General features: G+C 43.0%; 1 protein-coding gene across 1 annotated transcript in view; it reads right to left on the bottom strand.

The window, feature by feature from the left end:
• Positions 1-16,100, bottom strand: part of CPNE4 (copine 4) — a 132,579-nt gene that overhangs the window by 4,387 nt on the left and 112,092 nt on the right. Inside the window, exons 10-13 of the mRNA XM_049629216.1 lie at positions 12,773-12,827; positions 9,809-9,860; positions 8,318-8,451; positions 2,032-2,268 (exon numbers count right to left, since the gene is read on the bottom strand). Of these exons, the coding sequence (XP_049485173.1) occupies positions 2,032-2,268; positions 8,318-8,451; positions 9,809-9,860; positions 12,773-12,827 (478 nt within the window). The remainder of the gene's footprint in view (positions 1-2,031; positions 2,269-8,317; positions 8,452-9,808; positions 9,861-12,772; positions 12,828-16,100) is intronic.

Genomic DNA, 16,100 nt, shown 5'->3' with positions numbered 1-16,100 from the left:
CTCCCCAGGCAAACAGCGTCCTCCACAGCTAGCCCACACCCCCCACTAGTGCCTATGTGCTTTCTGGGGGCTTGGTGTGACTAGGAGCTCCCTTTGTACTCAAGGCTGTAACCAGGGATTGATTTTTGGCTCCTTTAATGATTCTAATTACACACAGTTCTCCTTAAAGGGCGAATAGCAATTGTGTGGCCGTAAGGCTATGAGCAATACCTTATCGTTCAAGGAGCCCTGGAGTGCACAAGGATCTCTCTAAGTGGTCTCGGTAGGCCAAGAGATGTAGGGTTCAGTTGAGGCTGCTGGGCTCGTGATTTATCTGAATGTTTGCTTTAAAGTCTGTCCCCAAAAGGTGGTAAGCAGCAATTTGTGAAAAGCGTATGCCAAAGGCTCTGACGCTGGCACTGGGACTTGTTGACAATAAACCCATCCATCCTACTTTCATACTTGCCTTACCCAGTGTAGCTGGGGTCCCAGGGTGAGCCCAGTTTGGGATTCCGATGTTTCTGGATGTATCTGATAAATTGGCTAGGAGGGTGAAGGGTTTCATTTGAATGAGGGTTTTGGGCTTGAGGAGAAAGGCTTTTCCAGAAAATGTCAGAAGGGAAAGCTCAAGTTGGATGGCAGAGTGCCTGACCCTAAATAACTGACTTCAGGCCTCAGAACAGAGGGGCTGGAGGGGGAAGCCAAAGACATTTCCAGCAGGGGAATGGGAAGCGTAGGCATTGGTGGTCTGCCTTAATAGTCCAGGTGACAGAGGGCTCTCCGTAGCACGGAGAGGAGGGGGTTCTTGTCATTTCCAAGGGGACTGCTGGGTTTCCGGGCACTAAGATTCTGGAGATTCCCTTCTGCTGGGGCAGCTCAAGTTCAGTTGCCAGGCCTGGGAGCGGTATTGCTGGCACCACACGCAGAGCAGAAGGCAAGGCTCCGTGGCTAGCAGGGAGTGGGTGCTCCGCTCTTGAGCGGCCTCCACGAGCGGCATGGAACAAAAGAACACAGAGGACTGTCTGTGACAACACACGTGACGCCCAGATGCAGCTGGAGGAGGCTCTGAAGAACCCCTCAGGGCCACTACCAACACAGAGGGGACATTTGTGTGACTCAGAGAAGGTGTCACTCTGGGCAACAGCAGCCCTCCATGTGCAGGGTTTTGTGTACATTTTAAAGGCGTCTTTTCTTGAGTTAAAAATCATCCCAAATTAGGAAATGCTGAAAACCTGTTACAGAGCAATTTCTTAAGGCCGTGTCAGAGCATTGTCTAGTGGGCCTGCTTTGGGGTCGTCTGGGGACTATGACACTGCTTGACTTACTGTTTGTTACTGACAGGAGCCCAAGGCTGTAAAGCTAGATGTTAACTTGCAGAAAACTGACAAAATTTCTGCCCAGTCAAGAAAGTAATCTAAAGATGATAATTATTATTTTTTAACCCTTTTGGTTATTAAGCAGTTTTGAATCCGCCTAGCAAACCTATGCCAGTATTGCCCACCCCCCTGTGACCATAATCAACTATTTTATACCCTCCTTTGAATAGCTTTGTTATCTTTCTGGTTCCCTCATTAAAGAGTTAAATAAATCTTTCATGCTGTTTACTGTATATTTATAGAGGATTTAGGTCTCTATCATTTCAAAACTATACTTTTCCAAGGCAAACACAGGCATCTCCGAGGGTCCGTGGCTTGACAAGGAGAACCCAGGCTGAATTTCAGCTTCTCTTTGCTACTTTGGCCTGGCACCATCGGGAAGGGAACAGCCTGCCCAAAGGTGCATGCAGCCCTGTGTGCACTAGAGAGCCGAAATTATACGGACGGGGGCAAATGCCAGGGAAACGCTGGCTACCACAGTTAGCACGACTCCTCATCTCTTACTTAAGTCACACGTCTTTCTCCAAAGAGCCAAGCTCTGTGTATCCTGCATGTGAGATGGCCCGGCCCCACAGGGACAGCTAGCATTGCTTCACCCCAGACACTGGTGGCAAAATGTGGGAGTGGGCTTGCTTTGGTTCTGCTCTCCCACGGGAAGCCCCAGAGATATGCGTACGTGTTTGAAGTTCCTGAAGGGCACGAACTGGACGATGTCTCGAAGGACAGGCTCTCCCTTGGGTGACCTCAGAATGCCATCGTCACCATCCAGCATCTGCATGTCGCTGAAGTCAGCGTTGCCCACCCCGACGATGATGACCGACATGGGGAGGTGGGAGGCGTGGACGATGGCCTCCCGGGTGTCGGCCATGTCTGTGATGACGCCGTCGGTGAGGATCAGCAGGATGAAGTATTGCTGCAATTGATTGGAGGCCAGGTGACCACGGGGATGGAGAGGTGGGGGAGACAAGGACAATACCAGTTATGTACGCAGGAGGCTTCTGTGCATACTGACCACTGCGACAGTACTGACAGACTTTTATGGAGTCTGTCTTTTTATGGAGTCTTTTATTGAGTGTTACAGCCCCAACGACTTAAGGTTATGATGAATGGAACTTAAATGCAGGCATACGAATTGTGGGTTAATTCTAATAATCACCTTAGTGGCAGTTACAAAGCACAGGGTAGTGGACAGAGCAGCAGAGGGGAGTCAAGAGGGCCTGGCTTCAAAGACTCACTCTCTGAGTTCCTGGGAAAACTCCTTCCCTCTGCTGGGTCTAAGTCTCTTCATCTGTGAAGTGAGGAATGGGACTAGACCATTTATCCCATCCTCTTCAGCTGTGGGATTTTTCAGTCTATGAATACATTGCCCCATACGATAGCCACTAGCTCCATGTGACTACCGAGCCCTTGAAGTGTGACTAGAGTAACAGGGGAACTGGAATTTTAATTTTATTTCATTTAAATGAATTTAAATTTAACTTTCAAAATGAAGACTCGATTCAGTTATTGGAAACCTCTGAAGGACATCTGGAACCACTCAGGTATGTGAATCTAGCTTCTCAACGATTAACATATAAAATGTAAAGAAAGATCAAGTATTTGTGGTGATGATTTAGCATCCAAATTAAGATGATGTAAGTAAATACACATGGATTTTGAAGACTGAGTACAAAGAAAGAATGTAAAATATTTCATTAATAATTTTTTTATATGGAACATATATTAAGATGAGAATATTTTGGTTATATTGGGTTTCGATAAAATGAATTCCCTAGATTCCTTTAACTTTTAAAAATGTGGCCACTAGAGAAATTAAAATTGCATATACGACTCCCATTACATTTCCAGTGGACAGCACTCATCTAGAGCCTTGCTGGCGGAGGGTGAGGGCTGCAGTCTCTTTCCCCAGAGGCCATGCACCATGGTCTACTTCGAGTGTGCTTGTGGGTGCTCAGCTCCTGTGGCTTCCTGCCTGCAGACTGGCTGGCCCCTTTCCACCTGCATAGGCTGGCAGGTGGCTCATCTGAGATGGAGACTGCTGAAGAGGCTCTGTACGCATCAGCACAGGGAGGGCTCAGGACGTGCTATGGGGTCTGGAGAAGGAAGACTATCAGAGGTCATCACTGCTGTGAGTGGCATCATGATAGCCTCTGGTGTGAGATGAGAGAGAAGTAGGGCCCTGGCCTGCCACTCATGCCAATCTACTATAATTTTTGCAATGGGTCCAACATCTAAAGGAATAAATGTGGGATTATGAAGCCATTTCAAGTTGCCATATTTCAAAGAAGAAAGGCTGGATAGAATAGCCACATTCTGAAAACATTTGGTTTTGAGAATCCTACTTAAAAGGTTGCACACAGGCTGGTAGCATTAAAAGTTCCCACTTCTCTTTGTAAGTCTGAAAAAAACATTTTAGATGAAATAAGCTGTCAAAAGTGCAACTGGAGAGAATAGAAATTCACACTATGATGAAGACAGCCACATGTTCTACATGCTTTTCATATAGTTTAACGTAAAGACTATTTCTGTTCCATGTCCATTAATTAACTACCCATCCCTAGTTCTAGCTAGCCGACCAATATGCAAGTTCATTTCAGTTGTACATTTTCATTCATAGCCATGCTCTTTGAGTCTTATATAGTTACAAAAAAAGGTAGCCTGGGAGTTTGGAGGAAGATTTCAGTAGGATGACCGCATAGTACAGCTAGAAAGGTGCAGAGAACGGGCAGAAGGAGGCAACTTGGTGGTGGGAGATATGGGGAAGAGGTATAGAATACACCAGAATCATAAATCACCCTTTCCAGGGTATGCGTTGGAAGGCCAGGCAGATGCCACACCTGGATGGAGATTGCTGCTGACTCATAAACAGATGAGCCCTAGTCTTCCTTTCTCCACTGTCCCCAACTGCCACCGATTTGATCTTTGTAGCCCCAAGGGATGGATCATCCCTACCTGCTCGATGCCTCCAGAAACAAAAACACCTGAGAGTCACACTACCACATCAAGAAACTTTAGACTTGAAATGGTCTAGAGACAGGGTTGGGAAAATATTTTCTGTAAAGGGACAATAACCAATTATTTAGTAATCTCTATCCAAGAACCTAACCTTGCTAGCGTAATATGAGAACAGCAATTTCAATACTTAATATGAATGGGCATGGTTGTGTTCTTTTTTTAAAATTGTTTTAATGTTTATTTATTTTTGAGAGACAGTGAGAGAGAGAGAGAGAGAGAGAGAGAGCAAGAGCGGAGGAGGGAAGATAGAGAGGGAGACACAGAATCCGAAGCAGGCTCCAGGTGCCGAGCTATCAGCACAGAGCCCGACGCAGGGCTCGAACTCACGAACCATGAGATCATGACCTGAGCTGAAGTTGGATGCTTAACCGACTGAGCCACCCAGGCGCCCCTGATAACATTTTACTGATGGAGTCTGAAGTTTTAAATGTCATATAATTTCCATGTGCCATGAAATTATCATTCTTCTTTTGATTTTTTCAACCATTTAAAAATGTAAAAGCCCTTCTTAGCTTGTAAGCCATTGAAAAACACACTGCAGAATGTAGTTTGTTGACTTTTCATCTAGAGCAGGGATTTTATTTTATTTTTTTAAAGATTTTAATCTTTAAGTAAGCTCTACACCAAACTGGGACTTGAACTCAAAACCCCAAGGCCAAGAGGTGCATGCTCTACCAACTGAGCCAACCAGGAGCCCATAGAGTAGGGATTCTTAACCTGGGCCTGTGGACTGTTGAAAGATTTCAGATAGTCTGCGAACTTGGGGAAAATTACATTTTTATTTTCACTAACCTCTAACTGAAATTTATCATTTTAGTTTTAACTGTACGTGCAACTTCATCACCAATAGAAATCACAGAATATTTTCCTGTTAAATTACAGTGACTGCAAATATCTTACTATATCATTTATATCAATACTACTTAGAAATTACAGAATTATTAGACTAGTTACTAGTTCTTATAATTTAATGTTAATAAAAGAAGCATTTTATTACTATATTTATCATGCTTCTTAGCTACATTTAAAAATGTTTTGCTGAATGCATTTCAATACATTTGGTTTATTTATAATATATATTTTAATTTGTGCATTTAAAAGCATTTCTGAGAAGCGGTCCACGGGCTTCACCAGCTGTTAATGGCGCTCCTGGAACACAACAGGTCTAGAACCCCCGCTCTGAGAAGATTGTCAGGATTTTAGAATCTGATCCTTCCAGGTTCAATCTAGCTAAAAGTAACAGGCTGCACATTGCCGGATCGAAATCCTGATGGAAATTTCCAATAAAGAAAGCAGTAGCAGTTACTTCCCAAGTCAGGCCAGGAAAATGCTCACAGATGAAACATTACAGTCTTTGAATGAACTGGGGTCTTCAGATAGGAGGGGATTTTTTTTTATTCCTACAAGGGTTCCACAAAACCGAGAAGAAAATCTGACAGCCATAGATGCCCTGTACAACTTGCCCAAGAGGCTCAAGGTTAGGACCTTCAGCTATCAGTGATAACAAGGGGCCCTGGACCATACGCTGTTCAAAGAACAGGGAAAATCCCTGGGGAAAAACATCAGTGTTTCTGGCCTACAGGGTAAATTATCTGAGGTTGTGTGGATTAGATACTTCCTTCACCGATTCCTGACATGTCCTTTCAAAGCAGACACGCCTGTCCTTGGGGGAGTGAGTCATGGCCAAAAACTCACACTGGCTTTAATCAGGCCCGAATCCAGACCCATGTCAGCCCTATTCTCTTTTTATTCTTGTGGGTCCTGGTTTGCTAGAGGGCCTGGGATCATTCAGTTTTTAAACTGGGCTGTAGGGAGCTCTGGGGATATCTTGTCTGCTCTTGGGGATAAAGGAAGTAAAGGCGAACAGACAAGTTTGAACCTCATTCCTTAGCCCAGATTTAGCAAGAATGGTCTATTTTCTTAAAATCTATTTTATATGTTGGACTTCTGAGCAAGGTATCATTTGAAGAATTTGAGTTTGAAGTTCTGTGATTGAAAAAAAGTTAAAAAAAAATGAAATACTGATCCTGTTGAACCCTTATTTGTAAATCTTGTATCTGTGAGGATTCAGATTTTCTCCACGGCCTCTGTGGGTTTGGCAAGATGGAGGCACCATTGACTCTGAGAAGTACAATTTTCAGAAGAATGTTGCGGAGGAAAGTCTGACTGGTATAGGTGGATCGAGATATTGAGGTAGATTCTGCTTTTGCTTTAAAGGAGAGTAAAGTAAGGGAGAGTAGCTAAAGGGTAAAGTGGTGTCAAGGGAGAGATTGTAATTCAAATAGAGATTATAGCCTGTTTTATTTGCTAATGGAAATAAGTCTTCAGTAGGAAGGGGAAATAGATGATAAGGAGAGAAGGGGAACATAACTGCTGGACCAATGTCCTTGGATAACTGAGAGGGGATGTGCTCCAGGACACAAGACAAGAGGTTGACATCAGGTACCAGCATGGCCCTCCATCTATTCTAACATGAGGAAGGCTGAGAACCTGGGCACATAGGTTGCGTGAGTTCATGTCAGGAGATGAGGGAGTAGCATATAATCTTCTTCACGGAAATGCAGTATCTTGGACCCAGGATAAAACTAGAGAAAATTTCAGATATTGGCAATATTCTACTAAATTAAGAAAGCTAGAAAGAAAAGATATCGGTATCATTAAAAATGATATATAGAAAAGTTATTATGGTTATATTCAACTCTAAGATTTTAGGGGAGAAAAAACCAAACTCTTTTCAGCCTTATAGCCTTGGTTTACATTTCTCTTAAGAAAACCATGAACATGGGAATGCAAGCTGGTGCAGCCCCTCTGGAAAACAGTATGGAGTTTCCTCAAAAAACTAAAAATGGAACTACCCTACGACCCAGCAATTGCACTACTAGGCATTTATCCAAGGGATACAGGTGTGCTGTTTCGAAGGGACACATGCACCCCCATGTTTATAGCAGCACTATCAACAATAGCAAAAGTATGGAAAGAGCCCAAATGTCCATCAATGGATGAATGGATAAAGAAAATGTGGTATACACACACACACACACACACACACACACACACACACGCACACACACACATACACACACACACACACAATGGAGTATTACTTGGCAATCAAAAAGAATGAAATCTTGCCATTTGCAACTACGTGGATGGAACTGGACAGTATAATGCTAAGTGAAATTAGTCAGTCAGAGAAAGACAAAAATCATATGACTTCACTCATATGATGACTTTAAGAGACAAAACAGATGAACATAAGGGAAGGGAAACAAAAATAATATAAAAACAGGGAGGGGGACAAAACAGAAGAGACTCATAAATATGGAGAACAAACTGAAGGTTACTAGAGGGGTTGTGGGAGGGAGGATGGGCTAAATGGGTAAGGGGCACTAAGGAATGTACTCCTGAAATCATTGTTTCACTATGTGCTAACTAATTTGGATGTAAATTAAAAAAAAAAGAAAGAAAGAAAACCATGAACAGAATGTAAAATAAATCTTTGCCATGATGTTTTGTGTTGCTGCATCTGACCACCAGGGGACAGAATCATCCATTGTTTTACTTCTGTTTTGCTTTGCTTTCATCTGTAGTATGGGTCCATTGGAAAGCAAACTTATTTTTGGATGATTTTTTTGCCCCAGGAATATGAGATGAGTATGACCTGCCGTGGACTATAATAGCTTCCGTTGTGGAGTGTCTCCTGGGTTCAGATAATGTGGCAGACATTTGAGATGTGTCATCTCTGAGCCTCACAATAACCCAGCAGAGTTGGGTATGATTATGTTCATTTTTCAGATGAGGAGACTGAAGGTGGGGGAGGGTGAAGGCACTTGTCCAAACTCATACAACTAGAAATGTCTGTATTTATTGTCAGAGTGGGATGGGTGCCATGGTCAATATCCGGGTGAGTGAACATCGTTTAGCAGGAGGACCAGCCCTCTCCTTACCGATGCCTCCTTGGTGTTAGTCTCTTCTGATGCTGACTTGGCGACCTTCTGAATGATGGGGGCGATGTTGGTGGGACCATAGAGTTGGAGCTTGGGAAGGCAGCTCTGATAGGCTTCCACAACTCCTTGAATTCCTAAGGTGAAATTGGTAAAGATCAGTAGCACTTCAGTATCTCCTTAAATCTATGTGCAATCAAACACACGCAGAAATAAAACATTAAATTGCCCCAATAGTCCTTTTCAATGTCACATTTATGTCCTTAAGGTAAAAAGGAAAACACCACATCACTGGTGGTGTTGCTCACACTCCTGATGAAATCATTCTCTTTAAAGGCTCAAGTCAAAAGCAACCTTTTCCACAAACATTTCCCTAATATCCCACTTTACACAAAAGATTTCATTAGATCTTCACAGCACAATGAAATAGATGTTATACCCCTTTTATAGGTGATGAAAACTGAGGCTCGGGGAGGCTAAATGATCTGCCTCAGGTCACAAAGCAAGTGAGTCATAGTCTCAGGATTCAAGCCTGGGTCTTGCCTGGCTCTCTCTAAAGGCTGTGCTCTCAGCCACTAGGCAAGTCAGCTTTAATGTTTCTCTAGATTTCACACCACCTGCTGACTCTACTCTAGTCTATATCACCCTCGGCCACCCGTAGGAGTCACGTGTACATGGTGTCATCATCATTATTTAATGGAATATGTTGAGGGATTTCTAGCTGGAAATAATGGAACACTGACCAAATCCTTTGAGAAGGCTCTCTCTGGCACAAAACCATAAAGCTTCTTGTTTGAAGTCACTGAGGCCATATCCTTTGCCAACATGCTGAAAGTGTCAAATGATTTCCGTGTTTCCCCCTCTCTTTATTCCTTTATACAGGAGGAAGTTGTGAAAAATAAATCCCTAATGAAAACTTGGAAAGCAGAAAGAGGGGTAGCGTATCACTGCCCATTGGATAAATTTCTCCCCCATGTTTCTTTGGCAGAGAAATCCAGAAATTACTATCAATATTCTTGCTGTAAGCTTAAGACCTCTTCTGCATTCTGTCTTTTAAAATTTTTTTTTAAATGTTTATTTGAGAGAGAGAGAGAGAGAGAGAGAGAGAGAGAATGAAAATGAGTGGGGGAGGGGCAGAAAGAGAGGGAGACACAGAATCCGATGTAGGCTCTGCACTGTTAGTGCAGAACCTGATGCAGGGCTTGACCTCATGGACCGTGAGATCATGACCTGTGCCAAAGTCAGATGCTTAACCAACTGAGCCACCCAAGCACCCCTGCATTCTGTCTTTTATGGCTATTTTTCTGCTCTGTTATTATGGCTCTCTGTTGCCTTTGGAGTAGTAAGTTTATTTGGATAGAGAAAGCCTAGCTGTCTGCTGTGGACAGATGACTGTGGATAACGGACACACTGTATCAGAGCAGAGAGACAAAAATAGGAAAGGTACACACGGAAGGGATGTGAGACCTTGGCTTTCTTTTATGTGTGATTTACCTGCACATTCTGGGTTGTCTTCATTAAAGTTGATTGCGAAGTCGTGAGAGACCTAGACACCAATTAAAATTTAAAAAAGGAAGAAAGGAGAATTACAACTTTAATCCAGTGAGGAGGCACTGGGGCTTAGAGTTTGCAAACAAATGCCCATTACATTCATTATGTGTTAAGCAGCAGGAACCATTTTAAGCCTTTACACAATCAATCTGAGATGGAGGGTGAATTCTAAGCTCCCCGTGGAGTTGAGGTGACAGGAAGATTTTCTAGAATCAGATAAATGCTGGCAGGAGGGGAGAATAAGGCATATAAAAGGAATTGAAGAAAAGATTTCAGAAAAATGTAACTCCAAATAGCTTCCAGATAGAACTGGCCACAGGCTGGAGGCTTAGATTTGGCTGAACTCTATTTGGACCCTCAAAAACCCAAGCTGTCTGCTCAACATGGTGATGGTTATAAAGGCTCCAGCTAAGCTGTTGACATTTACGAATCATTCTAACATTATATGCAGAAATATAGGGCCAGAGGATTTTCAGATATATACAGGTAAAATGGACTCTATTCCTGGAAAAGTAATAAAGTAATATACTTTTTAAGCTTCCAGCACAAATTCCTCTACCTGGCAAGACCAGGTAGGACCATAAGGTCGAATAAAATATTGTTTACTTTTTTTGTTTCTAAAACCTGATAAAACAAGAGGGATGTTTTGGCATCTGGACATTTTTATTGGATCATTTGGAATTATATAGAGACTTGCATTTCAAAGGCTATTTCCAAGCATTGACTCTATTAGGTGCTAGAAAATAGGTCACTGTGTGAAAAGACCCCTCTTTTCTTAGTGTTCACGCTAGCCCACATTTCCTTGCCCTGAGAACTTCCAGGAAGTCAGCTGACTTCTAACCATCTTACCTGCTTTACTTACCTTAAGTCTTTCTCAGGCCTCCAGAGCCTGCTTTGCCTGCCTAGCTGAAAGTTTTGGGGAATGAATGTCCCTGGCGAGTAGCCCTTAATCACTCACTGGATGACAGGATATGGTATATCAATACCCCAGCTCCCTTTATCTCTTGGGGTCTGTGTGCACTCTACATTGTCTTCCTGGAGGCCCCAGAAGAATTCAGCTCTGGCTACCCCAGTGGTAACTGGCTTGTTAGCATACCCTATGTTGACTTCTCCCCATTTTCCCACCCTCTGTTGAGCTTTCCTCCACCTCTCAAATAAACAACTTGCATCCAAATCCTTGTCTCAAGATCTATTCCCAGGAAAGTGCAAACTAAGACACAGGCGCTTGTGGCTCAGTTTCAAGACAAACTCTGAGATTTTATCCTAAAGAAGTAAATTGTGATGACCTTGTAAACTCTCCGGGGGCACCCGGCTGATTGAGACCACCAGTCTATTAGAGCAGAGGGGAAATTAGGCACGGCAAAGGGGCATTTGCATGGCTTTGTGAGAGCACAGGTGAGGATATGTGAGGGATGCCTGTTAAGACAGCATCCCCATCTGAAGGGGATTGCATCTCTTCAGCTCTGCTAATTCTTGTGTGTGAAATCTCTTAATCTCAGTGTTGTTAGTTCTTTTAGTTTTTCCAGAGAAGCCAGAAATCTGATATTTTACATGAAATGGCTTAATTCTTAAAAAACATTTTTTTTTAAACGTTTATTTATTTTTGAGAGACAGAGAGAGAGCATGAGCGGGAAAGAAGTAGAGAGAGAGGGAGACACAGAATCTGAAACAGGCTCCAGGCTCTGAGCTGTCAGCACAGGGCCTGACGTGGGGCTCGAACTCACGAACTGTGACATCGTGACCTGAGCCGAAGTCAGACACTTAACCGACTGAGTCACCTAGGCACCCCTGAAATTGCTTAATTCTTAAAAAAAAATTTGTGTCAAATATAATACATTTGTGGCCTGAATAATGTCTACAGGCCACCAGTCAGCAACTCCCAGTCTATGTTCTTCCTCTCCATGTGCTCCATTTCCAACAAAAGCTTCTAGAAATCTGTAGCCATGCCCAGCAGGGAAGAGAGTATGGGGTATAAAGCAAACAAGAAAGAGGACAGGTCAGGAAGACATGCCACTCCATCCAGTGCTCACTTCAGCAGTATCGGGGAGATGGATTCCCTTTTTACAAAAAGGACACAGAAGGGGAAGGCCCTTGGTCTGACAGCTCTGGTGTGGGAGCAAACGTCAGCATTTTCCTCCTGCCCTGAGACTCAATCGGTAAAAGAGAAACTGATGACTGAGCAGTATTGCTTCCACTTGGCTTGCAGCTCAGAGGAATTGATGAGTTTGGAGCAGGAGCCCTGCTGTCTCTCCAAGGCCCTTCCTCCTGTGGGAGCAGAGTTCTCTCTGGAGAGCGTCCCATGGGGGCATCTGGTATACCACAGCACAATGCCTCAGCTCCACTGCAGTGCAAATCTCTCTGCACAACCTTTGTCTTCTTTGTTCATGAGAAATCAGTATCAAATAGGACTCCAGTGTTTACACGGGAAGCTTTCAGCTCCCCAATACTCTAAGCCAGAGTGCTTCTCCTTCAGGACTTCTCTGTATCTCTCTGCCACACAAGCCTGGTGCTCAGAGACTTGGCCTAAGGGACTCTGCAGAAGTCCTCGTCATGGACTTTCACAGTTGGCACTGTGATCAATAGGATCTTTCTATAGAGGACACCTGCGTAGATAGGTTCCGAGACAGTGGAGATCAACTTCCTGAGCGTCTTCTCAGTTTCTGACCATACCTACAGGAAGCTCAACAATGGGACTCTTCCTGTGCCCCTCTGGGAAGACTCATCCAGAATACCAGGAGATTGTTTCATCGAAAGATAGGCTCCAAGGGGCTAATTTCACTAGTTCTGAAGACCATTTCTGAGTTTTGGGGCTCTACTTACATATTTTTATCAAGGGCCAAAAGAGTGAATTCCTATGAGGGAAACCGAAGTTATTCTTTTTACACCAGAGGATCTATACTCACTCACCGTGTACTCTGGGGGTATCCTGGCACCGAACCCAAAGGCCGGGAACATTTTGTCACTGGAAAAAAAAATAAGTTGCTTCATTTGTTCACCCAATGAGGAAGAAAAACATGAACCTGTGTTACCTTGCTGGGACATTTTACTCTGCCAAATGCTGACTCATGCTCTTGATTATCTGTGGTAACAGGGGATAGTGGCAGCGTGGATAATTAAAATCAAGAAGGAATCCCAAAGTTCATTACAGTCATTAGTCTGCAATTTCTTCCCATAACTTTTTGCTAGATTTGATACTGACGAATAACGGTCCAGGATTTCCTCACCTCCCCAAGCCTACTTTTCTGTCTTTGAAAAGTGATCATGAATTAGGTAACTCCAATTGTTGACTGTGTTAGGGTTTTTCATATATATAATCTTATAAAATCTTTCTAGGGAGAGATCATTATTCTCATTTTACAGGTGGGGAAATGTCTTGGGAGGTAAAGTGACTTGTTCAAGATCAGGCTGCTGGTTAGAGCCAGGGTTCAAATCCAGACAAGGCTAAGCCAAAAGGGGATATTTAAAAGTAACAGGAAGCTTAGAAGGCTCTAATTGACAGAGCTTGGTTCCATCTACAGGACTCATTTTGCCCATTATTTTATTTCACACAAACAAGGATAAATTATTTACATGTCTTTTCATGTCTTCTGAATGCAAAGGGATGCTGTTTTTTGGTATTAATACCTTTACATCTGCCACTGCCTCTCTGTCCCAAAATGCCCCTTGCCCCTCTCTTCAGCATAATACTTGCCACAGAATGTGTGCTCCATAAATATTTAATGAAAAGATAGCCCATGAATTGAATCATGGCTTGGTTTCTCTTAGGCATATTGAAATTTCTCTCTTTAATTTATTCATTCACATATGTTATACCTTACCTCGTACTTTACTGTACTAGAGGTGAAATGATGGGGAGAAGAATTAACCTTAACTGGCACATCCAATCTGCCGGGTATGATGCTAGGCAATGTACATGTTTAATTCTTATACTACCCTTGAATTTCCACCTACTTATTATTCCTATTTACAGATGAATAAACCGAGTCTCAGAAAGGCTAAGAAAGTGGCCTAAGGTGTTTACCAGGGAGGATCGTGTGATTCTAAAGCCCGTGCCTTTTCTGTTGTCTCATTATACTTTAATGATTATATATAGCATTAAATGTGATTTCCTTCTGGCACTTCCTTCTGGCACTAACTGATCCCCTGACCAGACAACAGGTAAGACTCTCTTTAGGCAAATTTTGTGGGGTTCTGGAGTATTGCTCTCAGCAGAGGAATGTTCTTCTCATGCCATCTACCTTTTACTTTTCCATTAAATATACCACCGAGATTTGTTCTTGGAACAATTCCTACATTTCTCAGTTCTTTGCAGAGTTAGTCAAGGAGAAAAGGAAACTCATTAGGGCTCACTGTCCCTGAATGGCTCTGTCAATAAGAGGGGACACCCCCCTCCCCACAAGGCTGACAGAGAAGTCAAAGTACCAAAGCCAGATCTTCACCCACCACCAACTGACAGATTTAGAGGTCATTAGTAGCCAATGATGGCTTTGATAAAACTTCACCAAAATGAGCCAATTTGAGCAAGGTTGGGTAGGAGATATGAGGAAGCCAGCATTCTTTGAAATTAGTCAAATTCTCCAGAAAATCACCAGCTCTCCCTTTTCCTCACTGTTGTGTAGATATGGGTTTTGTGGGGCACTGCATCTAGCAGGTAGCAGAAAAGGTATTAATACTGATAAATAGAAAAACACAACAGCTTATAAAGGATTAGCCACAGCTCTGAGAACAAAATACTTCTGGTCCTTGGAAATACTGAAATACTTTGCCACAGTAATTCCACGCCCCCCCCCCCCCCCCCCCCCCCCCCCCCCCCCCCACTTAACCAAGACAAGGGCAGGCAGCTGTGAGAGGGAATCTATGAGGGAGATTTCAGAGGCCCTTTCAGGGTAACTAGGTATGGAAGAAAACTTTCTGGGTTGGAGAAGGGGTCCTGGTTCTTCCAACCCAGAGATAGCTCCGAAAAGTCAAAACAGAAACCTAGAAGGTTCCATACCTTTTATTTTTTTCTTTGAGGAGTTCGGGAAGGGTGAGATCTAATATTCCATCCATTTCTAATCACCAAACCAATGTTCCAGCCTTAAGGATATTCTTTTTATACCTTCCAAGCCACCCTGGGGATTTGAGGTTTGCTGAGCATGATGCACTGTTATGTAATTGAGTTTTAAGAGCAGGGAGGCAGGGAAAATGCCTCACTTACAAGAGGAATAATTAATAACCCAGGAGGGCATCAATTCTCTGAAGTTAGCCACCACGAAGTCTCTAACTAACAAACATACCAAAGAAAAACTTTCAAGCACAAGCACAATAGATTTACACTTCCATTCTTCCTGATTAAAAAATAAAACTAGTCAGAGAGGAGTCTTATGCAAGAGGCAAGAGAAGGCAGGTTGAGCACACAAGCAAGCATCCATATGCCAGCACTTCAAAGAACTTGAGATTGGAGTAAAGGGCACTCAGCACTGAGTAAAGGGGCCACTCTGCAACTACTAGGAACATGATTGGTGGAATCTGTGAACTTGGAAAACTCACGAGCATGTTACCACATTGCTAATGGCAAGATTTCTTACTACCGGAATAGAACAGCATAAAATACAATAAAAGAGCCCATGGTCTTCAGTGGTAATGAGCATGGAGTCCTGAACTTCTTAGGGAATGACTGATGGTTAAAGGATCTCCAGATGGAAGATTTATTTTCAAACACCATTTTAACCCTCCAGTTAGGGAAGACTTTGAGACAAAGCAAGAGAGTAATAAAAATAAAGACAAATGACCTCATCCATAAGGAAACAGAGACTGACTCAAGGCAAACTGGCATTTCAGAACACCTAGACAATTAAGACAGTGGTCTTAACACTGGGGTACATGGAAATGCAATGCCCTTCTGGGGATAGTAGGGCATGATTTTATTTATTTATTTTTTAAGGAAATCAGTATTCAGTTCCTCTGCTCCTATGTAGTCTCTGCTGAAATTGATCTTCTGGGAACAGGTGTAATAGAAAGACCTGCTCTCCATTCACACCTTCCCTTTCACAATTATCCTTCTCCTTACCCATTATGAATCTTAACCACAATGGTGCATTGTTCCTTAGTGTAAAAACTCTGCAGGAGAAAATAAGGGAATGAGGAAACAAATCCTTTTGCAAGTCGGGCAGTTGCCAATTTTTGCTTTAAAAAGTTGTAGGAAGTGCTTATATCAGCTGGTAGATCATTAAAAATACATTGTGGTGATAAACCA

The sequence above is a fragment of the Panthera uncia genome, chromosome C2, assembly GCF_023721935.1.
Source record: "Panthera uncia isolate 11264 chromosome C2, Puncia_PCG_1.0, whole genome shotgun sequence".
Taxonomy (NCBI): domain Eukaryota; kingdom Metazoa; phylum Chordata; class Mammalia; order Carnivora; family Felidae; genus Panthera; species Panthera uncia.
Note: the sequence above shows the minus strand (reverse complement) of the source record. Positions and strands in the feature narration are given on the sequence as shown.